The sequence below is a fragment of the Mesocricetus auratus genome, unplaced genomic scaffold (genome assembly GCF_017639785.1).
Source record: "Mesocricetus auratus isolate SY011 unplaced genomic scaffold, BCM_Maur_2.0 Super-Scaffold_100026, whole genome shotgun sequence".
Classification (NCBI taxonomy): domain Eukaryota; kingdom Metazoa; phylum Chordata; class Mammalia; order Rodentia; family Cricetidae; genus Mesocricetus; species Mesocricetus auratus.
In genome coordinates, this window is record NW_024429207.1 from 26602103 (window position 1) to 26614765 (window position 12663).

Consider the following 12663-nt stretch of genomic DNA (forward strand, 5'->3'; position numbering starts at 1 on the left):
CATCAGTTCCCTAGAGCTGATTCATACTGCATAACTTAAACTTTTTACCCTCGAAGCCACAGTTCTCTATTTTTTCCTCTCTCTGGAGCCTGACAACCAACATTCTCTTGGGTTTCTCTTAAGTTTGACTTTTGTAGACACATCGAGTAAGTATACCCTTGTATTGATCATTCAGTAACTGACATATTTTACGTAACATTGTAGTGTCTGGATTCATCCAAGTAAACATCAACTCTGTCCAGGTCTGGGTTATGAGTCTCTTATCTACAACTGTATGTTCTTGAACTTCCTGTGTGTGTCTACTCATCAGCAACACTACCTGTGTCTCCTACAAAGTTCACAAGTTCCTTTAGCTTAGCTTATAAGAGAGTTGCTGGGTTAGTGCCTGCATCTGTAGACATACACACTGGCTCTGCAATTACTTCCCAGTTTGCTTGGTTTTGTGTAATATGGAGGAGGAGGATGAGCATTGTTGTTACTCAGTAACTCCTGATATTTGGGAGCCCCACCCCTGGGCTATGTCATTGTTCACGGCTTTTGTCTGTATAGCCGCTTAGGCTTTTTTTTTTTTAAACCCCTTTGTAGTTTAGCATGTTGAGAGTTGAGATATGTATAGTATAATATGCATGTGTTTATACATTGTTTATTTGTTCATTATCTTTGATGTATAACACAAGCCCTCAATCATTCCTTATTTATTTTTATTAGAAGTTTATGATTTTTCCAGATAAAAGAAGTTGATAGACTATCAGTAATACTAAAATTATATTTTTCAAAAATATTCCTTTTTAAACATTTCAATCAACACACTAAACCACGCTTTTACAAAGTCAACCAACTCTAAAATCTTGCTAATTAACATAATAGATTCTAAAGAATATGTTCATTTTTAGTGTGTTGAGATATTTTTATTAGCTTGAGTGAAAAATAGTGTCTTACACTGTATATGTCTGCATTACTAAATTATCTATCTATTTGCTCTATTTTAGGTGATTTATGTCATTACAATTGATGGTAAACCCCACTCTCTGCATCTCAAGAACTAGTAAGATATATTTTTTCTTTTGGAAAAAGTAAATATCTATTCCCAGTTTTTACTCTTCTAAACTTTATATGCAGTATTTAAATTCAGTAGTGCAATATAATGGTCAATCGACTTTTCAATTTAAGATTTGTTAGGTTTCAAATTTTAGCTCTATGAGGCTTTTGTATTTAGTTTTTCAGATTCACATTTTATATTGAGAAATAAATTATATATTTGGAAATATTCAATTAAGTATTTCCTAGTACCCAAGCATGGTAAGTTTCATGGACTTCTGAAATCAAATACAATTAGTCATCAAGTACCTTATTGTTGGAAAATTCAAGTGGGGTCAATTTTACACTGCACTGAGTATTTCTATGACTTAAAACAACCTTCCTTAGTATATTCCTTAGTATATTTTACATATAAAAAATCTCCCAAGTCAGCTTCAGCAGTGTCAGTGCTGTGCAGTAATGTTTCTTCCCTTAAATAACAGCTCTCTTGTAATTTTGGTCCATCTCTGTTTTCACCCACAATTCAAAGCATCAATCAATCTTTATATATCATCATTGCATTTTCTCAGCATTTCCTATAAGAAGGATCAGGTGGTCTCTCCGGAGGCTCAGGGATCACAAAAGATGTCTAACAACTATTGCTTGTCTTCCTTTTTGCCTTGTGGCTGGACAGGGCTGCAGAAGTTATCTTTATCCATGACGTCTGATAGCCTTACACTGGCTTTTCCTTCCTCTACAAGGTGTTCCACTAAAAAGGATTAGAAATTTTGATGAATTATACTGTCCTTCAGGATTATTTTTAATATCATGCTGCATTTTAGTCTTCATTTAGCCATTTATTCTCTACCAGTTGATTACATTTGGCATAACTGATCAATGTCTTTTCCATAAAGTGCTTTTTTCATTGGACTCCAGAACGCCATCACTCCCTGGCCCTGGCTTGACTCTTACCAGTATTCCTAATTGTGTCATTCTCTCTGCACCACCGCTTTGCAGAGTCTGATCTGAAGATACAAAATTAATCTCATGACTAATGTGTCTCAGTCAGCTAGTGTTTTAGTTCAGACTGTGGCTATGAGTGTATTCACTGACTGTTGGTTGCTTGTGATTTATAATCATACATCATTCCATCACAATGCACTCGTTGACCACTTACTCCATAAGCACACGTTTGCTACAATTATTTTTGCTGACTTGCTAAAAGTAGACTGTAATGAGTACTCTTCCCAGCAGCCACCTGGGTCCCGCTGCTGACTCTGCCCCCAAATAACACAGGAGACACTACTGTTGGCTGTTTGCTATGGTTTCTCATTGGCTAACTCTGACTTAATTATTAACCCATAATTGCTAATATGTATTTTTATAGGAACTTATCTTTCCGAGGACACCCTCCTGACGCACCCTCTCCTTCTGGGCGACTCTCTACTCTTGACTACATTTCCCAGAATCCTCCTCGACTCCTAGTCCCACCTATCTTGCTTCCCTATTGGGCAACAGTGCTTTATTCATCAACCAATAAGAGAGACATATTTACAGAATGATATCTCCCATCAGTAGACCTCTGATGCGCTTTCCAAATCTGCACTTCTCATAACCATCTTAGTAAATGGCACATCATCTCATCCAGTTTTCAAAAAAAGAAAGAAAAAGAAGGAAAAAAAGAAAAGAAAGAAGAAAAACACATCCTTGGCATCTCTTACTTTTTGCCTTTCCCAAGGTCCAGTGGGTTATGCAAGTCCATGTAGGCCTCCACCATGATTTTCATCATCACTCAAGATTCTATCAGGGATGGCCTGGGTGGCAGTATTCACCTTCTGACTGGCCTCAGCTTCTGTGTATTTGCCATGCAGATTGTCCTCAACATAGCACTGAGTTTGGCTCTCTTAAAATGTTGGCTTGCTCACTGTCTTTCTTGTCACTGCGCACTCTATCCCAGACATAGAATCTATTGCTGCTCTCTCTTCATATATGTAAACCTATTTCTGGCTCAAGACACTTTCATTTTATCCCAACTCTGTTTGAAAGTCCATATGGCTCGTTCTTTGTCTTTCATGAGCTTTATCATGTCATCCCATATACTTTTGTGTAATCACCCTACAATAACTATATAGCATAATAATATGTGAGTCTGACTGTCTTTTGTTTAGCACTATATTCCAAGGCCCAGAAGAAGGACTGTCATGTGGTGGACATATTAGTGACTACTTGCTCATTGAAGACATATAGAAATACCTGATATTACTGTCTCAGTGTTGAGTTCTCCTGACTCTGCCCATATATTGGTTTTTAAATATAATAAAAAATGATATCACACTAAAGTTACTGTAATTAAATCATGCTATAATATTAATCAATTGCACTTAACATTGTTTTATTAGTGTGTATATTCACTTTAAACGATGACTTAAAATTCTATTTGTTGGTTTCCTTCTAGCTCATTCTTATCCCAGGATTTTTTGGTTTACACATATAATGAAACTGGATATTTGTATGATGACCCTTCACACTTCATGGTAAGAATCAGATGTCTTAATATTTGTTATCTTTTATTTTGTTATTAAAAGAGATGTACAGTATAGTTAGACTACTGTATCCCTTTTAGACATTATGTTTGGTTGCTGAGATTGAACCCTGGCCTTTGTACATCCTAGGAAAACTCTACTTCCCAAGTCTCATGCTGACACTAATTCAAATATTTTACTCCTTGGAACTGTTACCTGTTATATGGATGACTTCTATATATGGAAACGTCATGGGAAAGAGATAGAAAAATGGAGAATGCACATATGTACCAAGTAAAAGGGAGTTCCTCACATCCTATTTTCTGAGAGCTTACATTAAAAATTCTACACAATTCATGATTAATATTATCAAATATTTTGCTATAGTGAGCCTTCTAAAATCTTTGACAACACAGCTTTTTTGGTTGTTAAAAATATAATTTGTTTCTTCGCCCATGTGATCTGTTTTGCAGACACATTGCCATTACCGAGGATACATTGATGAATATCCAAACTCCACAGTGACACTCAACATCTGCTCTGGCCTCAGGTAATAGCATCCTAGAGAATAATTATATATGGACACGTGAGATATGCTTCAAAGTAAAACCCTGGCAAGCAGGCACAAATCAGAAGCCTCCAGCAGAACTCTGAAAGTCTCTTTTCCCAATGTCCTTTCATTCATATTAGCATCTGAACTTAAGTTGTTACTCAAACTAATGCAGCTGAGGGCATCCTGAGTGGAGGTGTTTCCGGGATGCTGGGCAGGAAGGGATGGTTCGGGAAATGAGAACTTTTGAACACTTTAACACAGTGGTTCTCATCTATGGGTTGTGACCCCTCTGCAAACCTCTATCTACTGTTATGAATCATAATTAAATATGTTTGGAGATAGAGGCCATTGATTCATTTTTTGTTGACTCTTATATAAGATAAGAGAGAGATTTATATTAATCTTCTACTTGCAAATATCTACTTTTTCCAACAATGTACATGAGGGTGTCAGACTTTCCTCCAACCTAAGATGTTGGCCTCTTTGTCAGGAATCAGTTGGCTATAGATGAGTGGGCTTATTTCTGGACTCTTGGTTCTATACCATTGGTCCCTAAATCTGTCAATAGCATGGCATTCTATTACAAAAGCTCTGTAGCATAACATGAAATCAATATTTTGATACTTTAAGATTTCTGGATTTGCTCAGAATTACTTGGATGATCAAGGTCTTTTGTCCTTCCATGTGACTCTCATGATTTTTTTTTTGTCAAGATTATTATTTTTTTTAAATAGAGATTGCACTGAATCTGTAGATTTCCTTTGATATTGTGTCAGAATCTCTCTGGTCTGTGACTGTCTCTTGTATTTGTGTTTCACTCAGTCACTGTGGCAAGGTTTCCCCAGGGTCCCCAAACTGTGCCTTTTCTAGACAGTCCCTGGTTATAGCTTTCAGTGATGCTGAGAGATGGAAGGACTTCGTTATCTGAGTAGTCGTTCCTGACAGGCCACCTTTCACATTGGTATAAAGCTTGTAAGAACGGGTGATTGCTCCTGTAACGGGCCTGCTGGCCTGTTGTTAGCATTGTGGTGAGCTTGCCCCATGTCTTAGCTTGGACTCTTTGGGTTCCGGCTCTGCCCACTGCCAGGGAGTCAAGCGTGAAGCTGCCTATGGCTTTGTATTTTGCTCCGAGTTGTTTTTCTGATTCCATTTCCCTCTCTTCCCAAAGCACCTCCCCTCTTCTCTCTCCAGAGAACTTCTCTTGTGCCTCTTACTCCCTGAAACATATGAAGTGGATTTTAATTTTGCCCCACTGTGTCCCGCTGTTCCAGGACCTCAATAGATCTTAAATTCTAATACTGCCTTTTAAAAGGAATGCAGTTTGGCATAGGGTGGTGTATGCATGTGATCTCAGCACTTGGTATCAGAGGCAAACAGATCCAAAGTTTGAGGATACCCTGAGCTATACTTCAAAAGTAAGATCAATAATGGTTTTAAATGGTGGTACCTGCAAAAGCAAGGAGGGAAAAAATTCGTAAAATCATTTGTTTCTCCATGGTTTCTTATTTCTCACATTCCAAATGATAGCTTGGTAGGGGGAGAGCTGTGCATGGATTTGATAATGATTGCCTTTCTGAATTCAGGGGATTCCTGCAGTTTGAAAATATCAGCTATAGAATTGAACCACTGGAATCTTCAGCAAAATTTGAGCACATAGTTTATCAAGTGAAAAATGGCAATCCAATGCTAGCAGAAAACTACAGCCATATTTGGCAAACAGACCAGCTTGATACAGGTCATTTCAATGCACAGGTAACCACTGGGGTTCTGATGGTAAAGAACACTAGGGAATCACTCCTGTCATTCATCAGTCATGAAGGGAGACTAGACTGATGAGTATAAATAATACATTTCATACCTTTTTTTTCTTTGCCTTGACATAAAGCATTCAAATTTCACACAACCTGAAAGATCACCTAATATTATTTGTCACATTTGTTGCCTTATTATGTACCTGTAAACATTTTCATGTTGGTAATTTTCAAAGAAAATATTTGTTATTGAAAACTATTGAACAAGGAGGAAGAATATTCCCTATTTCCAGTAGCCGACTGACAGTGCTTTCAACATTTCATAGGTAGCTTTACATACTAATTGGGTATATTTTCTAATAGGCAATCATTTCTATATTACTGAAAATGGAAAGAAATATTAGCAGCTTTTAGCTGTGATTTAAACAGTGTTCATCAATAAGCTTACTTAGGAAGTACTAAGTTACATGGAAATAAGAAATTTAGTTGAGGGACTCTGTGATGACATCTTGCTTGTATAAGTAAAGCCTGTCTGAAGATCAGAGGATGGAGCTTGCCACTAGATAACCATAGAGGTCTGTAGGTCTGTACAGAAACAGGAAGTGAGATGACCGGGCAGAGAGAGGATACAAGCAGGAAGAAATAGGAACATGCTCTCAAATTCAAGGCTTCTTATTTTTTAAATGTAATGTGTTACACACACACACACACACACACACACACACAGAGAGAGAGAGAGAGAGAGAGAGAGAGAGAGAGAGAGAGAGAGGTCTATAAACACAGCCACTGAGGTCATTCAGTGTTACATATGTGTGTTTAGAGCAGACCTCTTGGGACTGGCTAACCTTTAAAGAACTCACAGCAACCACCAATGCCTGGAGTTATCCTTCTAAGGGTGAAGCCCTCATAGGAATCTCTCATGTCATGGATGTTTTGAAGTGAAAGCTATGTTTTGCAATAGTTTCTTTTTTATATTTAGGTCTTGATGCTGGTCTTATGTATGTCTTCCCTGACTTCTTTGCATGTTAACTTTTGCTTTTATAAATCTCAGTACACATTAACAATTAATGTTTTTTTCTTGTTTTCTAGGATAAAAATCATTCACAACTATTACCTCAACCTCTGAAACTGCACATTATAGTGGGGAAATCTTTGGTGAGTCAATCTCCCGCCCTGCATCCTTTCCTCCTCTTTAATCTCATTTCCTTCTCTTCTCTCCTTTTCGCTCCCTCTCCCATTTCCCTTTCTTTTCCATTTACCTCTTCGTTCCTCTACTCTCCTCCATTTCTTCCTTTTTCCTTTCCTTCTTCTTAATTAAAAAATTAGAGATAGAAATGATTTGTTTCCTTTGAGCTCACAGGGGTTTTAGTTTGTTGTTCATTCAATCTTGTTTGCTTTATAACATTTAAAATTTGATTTTGAAATGACAGTTAAACAGTAAGAGAATTACACTGTGATATATTGTATGTTACTATAAACAGTGTGAAAAATAGTACAGGTGCAGTAGCTGTTCAACATTCAGAGCACAAACATTCCTAAGATAAACAGTGAAGAATTTAGCAGATGCACACAGTTGTAGGAGCCCAAACCAGGAAGGAGTCTCTGAATTTAAAGCCTGTATTCACGGGAAAAAACACATGCCTAGTACTGCAAGTCTGGCTAAGAACTCATGTTTGGGGACCCTCACAGGCCCCAGGGACCAACTACACATATTTTATTATTTATTTGAGAATTTAATATTGTATATTTTGATCATATTTGCTATTCTGCTAAATGGACTGTGTATCAAATTGCCTTCTAAATTCATATCTCTATATCCATAGGTCACTGTAGCTCTCATATCTCATCAGAGAAGTTTTCTTTGTACTGTTGATAGTATTTAACACAGAAACTCACAATTTATCAAAGTGCAGCAAATAACAGACAGTGGGTTGGGGAAGACTGCAACAAAACAATGTTTTCTGGACAGGTCAGAACCATTGCTCTCATGAGCTCACAGAAGTTGTCTTTTCCTTCATGAGATCTGATCAACCTGGTCAACACTCTAGTATGGACTGGGAAGGGGTTCATGAGCCCCCATCCTAAGTGAGGAGCTATGGACAGTTGATGGCTCCTAGGAGAGAAAGAGTTATTTTGTTTTTTGTTTGTTTGTTTTGCTTTTTTAAGATGTGGCTCCTAGTAGGTTGTTCATATTCTAGTGGATAGCCCACACCCAAGGAAGTACAAGTTGAATTCTACAGGTTATTAAAAAATAAAAAAGAAAGATAAGGAAATGAAGAAAGAGAAGACACAAAGTTGAGGGGTTGGGGATAGGATGGATTTGGGAAGAGTTGGGGAAGAAGTGGGGGGCAAATATGATTAAAATATACAATATTAAATTCTCAAAAAATAATAAAATATGTATAGTTGGTCTTTCTTTGGACCATCAGCTCCCAAATAATGTGGAGACTTCTTATTAAGTTTGAAAGGTTGATCTTAGCTTAGGTTTGTTCCCAACTAGCTCTTAAAACTTTAAATTAACCTGTTTATATTAATCTATGCTCTGCCATATGGCTTGTTACCTTTCCTCAATACCTTATATCTAATTTCCTCCAATTTCCTCTGCATCTCACTGGTGAATTCCCAGTCTCTCAGATTCTTCCCAGAGTTCCTATCTCTGCCTGGAAGTCCCACCTACCCTCTGTTGCCTAGCTATTGGCCATTCAGCTCTTTATTAAAGCAGTCAGAAGTTGCCTTAGGGAGATGAGGTAAAACAGACATCTTCACACAGTATGATCCAGTATCCCACAGCAGTATGTTTAAAGGAAGAATACAGATCCAGAGAAGAGCTAAAAGGGTCCACCATAATTCCTATCTTTTGGAGAGTATAGTTAAGAGGATTTGGGAAATGTTGGCCAGCAAATTATTGCATGACTCATATCTTAGGCTCATGCTCACAGAACCTAAGTACACAAGTCCGTATTCTCTTTCTAATTGAAAGTTGGGAATGTGGCCTGGTGCTTCTAGCCCCGGGTCCTTGAGAAGACAACAGGTACAGCCTGGCACTAACCAGGAGCCTGTCTGGCTGGCCCGGTTGTCGAGCCCCGTTACGGTAGGTGAGTCGGGAGGTAGAAGACAGAGCAGGCATGGTTCATGGGCTGGGGAGAGCGAGGGTTCGGAAGAGGTGAGGGTGCTGAGGAACAGGTAAATGTGAATAAACTGCTTGCCACCCAAGTCAAAGGTGATGCCTGGGCCTAGGCTAGAGCCAAAAGCCAAGTCTCACTTTCTGTCCACTTAGAGAATTGTTTTAATGCGTTCATTCGACGGGATTTTCCCTACATGTTGTGGACGGTGTTTATCTTTTCTCCTGAGGGCTAACTTTGAATTTCAGTTGTTGTTTTTTTCTGTTCCTTCATGTAGTTGCTCTTCTTCATTTGCTAAGCTTGCTCTGAGTGGTCCTTGGAGTCCTGTTTCATAGGCAATGTCTGGTTGCAGAGGTCCAGTTATCACGGGGTGGAATCCACAGAGCTGTGTTAGTGTCTCTCATTTCATCCTGTTCTGCTAGAGAGTCTTAGAAGTTTTCACTGAGTCTGTTGTAAATGCCAGTGCATTCTTGGGTTTTTGTTTTTAATGAAAATTACTAATTAAGAAGTTATCCTTATGCAATTATATAGGGTATGATTTCAGTGTTAATTACATATAATTATAGTTTGTATAACATAAATTATATATGATTATATTGTGATTAGAATACAATTATACTTGTAATTGGCAAAATAAAACTTTAATAAAAGTTTAAAAAATTAGCATGTAGAAATACTTGATTAAAAACCTATGCTTATTCTATATTTTCAAAATTATTAGGCTGCTGAAAAATTACTATTACATTTAACAAATTCTAAAAATGTTAAATTTGTATTTCAGTATGATTACATGGGATCTGACATTACGGTTGTAACACAGAAAATTTTCCAGATTATTGGGCTTGTCAACACAGTAAGTTTTTAATTTTTCAAATGTCTAATTTCATGCAAGAAACATTGACTTTAATTTGCATTTTATGAGTATGGAAAATTAATGACTTGAATATATTTTATTTGGTCAATGTTCCCACTACTCTAGCAAACTTCTTTCTGTATTTTTTACCTAATAGTTGATGTCTTTGAAACATACACTGTAAATCCTATTCCTAGATGTTTGCTCAGCTGGAGTTGACTGTTGTGTTAGCCTCCTTAGAACTGTGGTCAGATAAAAATCACATTTCTACTGATGGAGATGCTAATGATATTTTACAAAGACTTTTGGACTGGAAACAAGACTATCTGACCCTACAGTCCCACGAGATAACACATTTACTCATGTGAGTAGGCAACATTCTGCATGATAAACAGATTAATAATTCCATGAAGGTCAGTTTTACATTTGTTATACTCCAGTTTTCTGTAGGACACTTTGAAGACTCTCTCTCTCTCTCTCTCTCTATATATATATATATATATACATATATATGTATACATATACACACATATATATAGTGATATATATATATAATGATAGTTTAAAAATAAAAAACAATGATGACCAATTTATACTGGCATATTTTCCTATTTAAAGTAGAACTAGTGTGAACAAACACTGAATTTCATCAATTTATATGATATCAATTTATTGCAATCTAGTGAATAATATAAAATCTAATGAATCTAAAATAAAAAAATTAATGAATAATATAAAATTGTTTATTTAATTTTGCCTATACAGTATAATATATTTCACATCTACTTTTTCATGAGGATATATTTGTGTAGATTACTTTGTGATAATTTAATAGTAGGTAAGTGCTTATGTCTAAAATAAGTAAAATTTCTTCTTCTACAAGGTAAAAATTCTTTTCCTTACTTTTCAACTTTTAGAGGCCTAAAAAGTTACTGCATAATAAGGGAAAGTTAGTAGCATTTCAGATAATAGAACATTGAATCTGGGAGCTAAGTGAAAAAAAAAGTTAATATCAAATGAATAACCACAGTAATTTGGACATTTTGCATACTTTATTAGCTATCCAGATTGGATGTTTAAATGGTCCTCAAGTATTTTTTAACTTCATGAGGAGGTAAATATATGCTTATATATTATGCTACACAATTACATGAATGCCAAGTCAAACCATCATGGTGTAGTTACAGGAAACACCCAAAATACATTGGAGCAGCATCGCCGGGAGAACTATGCAATAAAAGCTATGCTGCGAGTATTGTCATGGTACGTGGTTTTCATTCTTCTGTACTTACTACTTTTCCACACCTGTATACAACGTAAGGGTTTATGAGTGGCTAAACAGTTTCTAACAGTTGTGATTTCCCTATATATGTATATTCATTATTATTCTGCTGGGACAAAATTGTTTGAATCTAAAAATGTCCCAGTGCATTGTAAATTTCAAGTGTAGTGTAGTACAGGTTAGTATATTCTGCCACTAACTAGTTAATGACATTTACTAAAGTTGCCTAAGATTTTTAAGTAACTCAAACATTAGCTCAAAAGTAGAGACACCTCCATGTGTCCAAGCTCAGGGAGTAGCAAAGTCACCGACTGTGTTTGCCATTTCATAACACTTCATACTATCTGCACAAATTTCATTTATTCTATTAAGAGCCAAATGATGAGCTAATATTAAATTGCTTTAATTGCACAAAAAGTTGTTCTTCCTGAATTTAATAATTGCATCATATTGGTTTGTCCAAATTCCTTAATAAAATATATTATCTGCCTTCCTCCATGTTTGAGAAAGCCCCCCCTCTCTGCTCTAGAGACATTCTGGGGAATGAGTTTTCTTTTCTTACCACTGCACATAGGACATGATGCACAGCTGTGATTTGACAATGCTTGCTTTGTCTTCTTTGGAACATGTGCATTTCTGTTTTACATTCCACTGACTCATATCTCTACAACTGACTGAGGAAAAAAGAAGACAGCTATCATGGGAGCTGGGCGATGCAGAAGCGATTTAATTCTTTTAAGTGTTCAGTTAATTGTGATATTTGAAATATATGTGTATACATATATATGTACACACACACACACACACACACACACACACACACCTTGAATTTGCTAGTCTTTGGGAACCTAAAGCCATACTTTTCTCCTACACATCATTGTTACTTGCTCTAACAGCAGTTCTCAACCTGTGGGTCATGACCCCTTGTTTGTCTAATGACCCTTGTGCAGGGGTTGCATGTGGGATATCCTGCATGCCAGGTATTTACAGTTTAAGTCATAACAGCAGATAATCCTCACTAATTATATGTACACATTTAAAATAGTTTCGCTTCATGTTTTCCTCTAGTTGTGGCGTTCCATTTCATCCGGCAGGGTTTTAAGACCTTCCTGTTGACCCGGTTCTTCACACACACGCTCTTAGATCCAGAGCCTTCTTAGACCCTGCTCCAGGCTATCTCCATGGGAACTGTGTGTCCTGTTCTTCCTTACTTCCTGGCCTGTGTGTATCTCAGGGAAGAACTCATAGTGATGGCCTTTGTGACTGAAATTATTTTGAACAATTTATCTTAGAAGTTGTTTTGTTTTGAGGAGTCTCTTCATCTTCATGACTTTGTCCAACAGTTTGTATCAGTTAGACAATCGTAGAAGAAGAAGACCGTGACTCATTTGTTACTGGACATTAAGACTCCAGATTCCATATTTTACCTCAAAATCTGATGTTCCCAAATTGGGTGTCATTATCCATGATGTGTTGTGGATTTAACCTTTAAATTCCAACACTAGAGATTTCAAACTTAACACAGACATCAAGGAAGCATACCTATTAGCTTTTTTGTTTCAT

General features: G+C 36.8%; 1 protein-coding gene across 3 annotated transcripts in view; it reads left to right on the forward strand.

The window, feature by feature from the left end:
• LOC101840246 (disintegrin and metalloproteinase domain-containing protein 18) overlaps positions 1 to 12663 on the forward strand; it is a 45240-nt gene that overhangs the window by 2143 nt on the left and 30434 nt on the right. For all 3 annotated transcript variants that reach the window (XR_005871171.1, XM_005066561.2, XM_040731863.1), the window contains exons 3-10: positions 990 to 1045; positions 3473 to 3551; positions 4013 to 4089; positions 5676 to 5844; positions 6933 to 6998; positions 9747 to 9818; positions 10016 to 10182; positions 11000 to 11081. Coding sequence is in view for 2 of the 3 variants with exons in the window: in XM_005066561.2 (XP_005066618.1) it covers positions 990 to 1045; positions 3473 to 3551; positions 4013 to 4089; positions 5676 to 5844; positions 6933 to 6998; positions 9747 to 9818; positions 10016 to 10182; positions 11000 to 11081 (768 nt within the window). In the remaining variant the exon portion in view is untranslated. The remainder of the gene's footprint in view (positions 1 to 989; positions 1046 to 3472; positions 3552 to 4012; positions 4090 to 5675; positions 5845 to 6932; positions 6999 to 9746; positions 9819 to 10015; positions 10183 to 10999; positions 11082 to 12663) is intronic.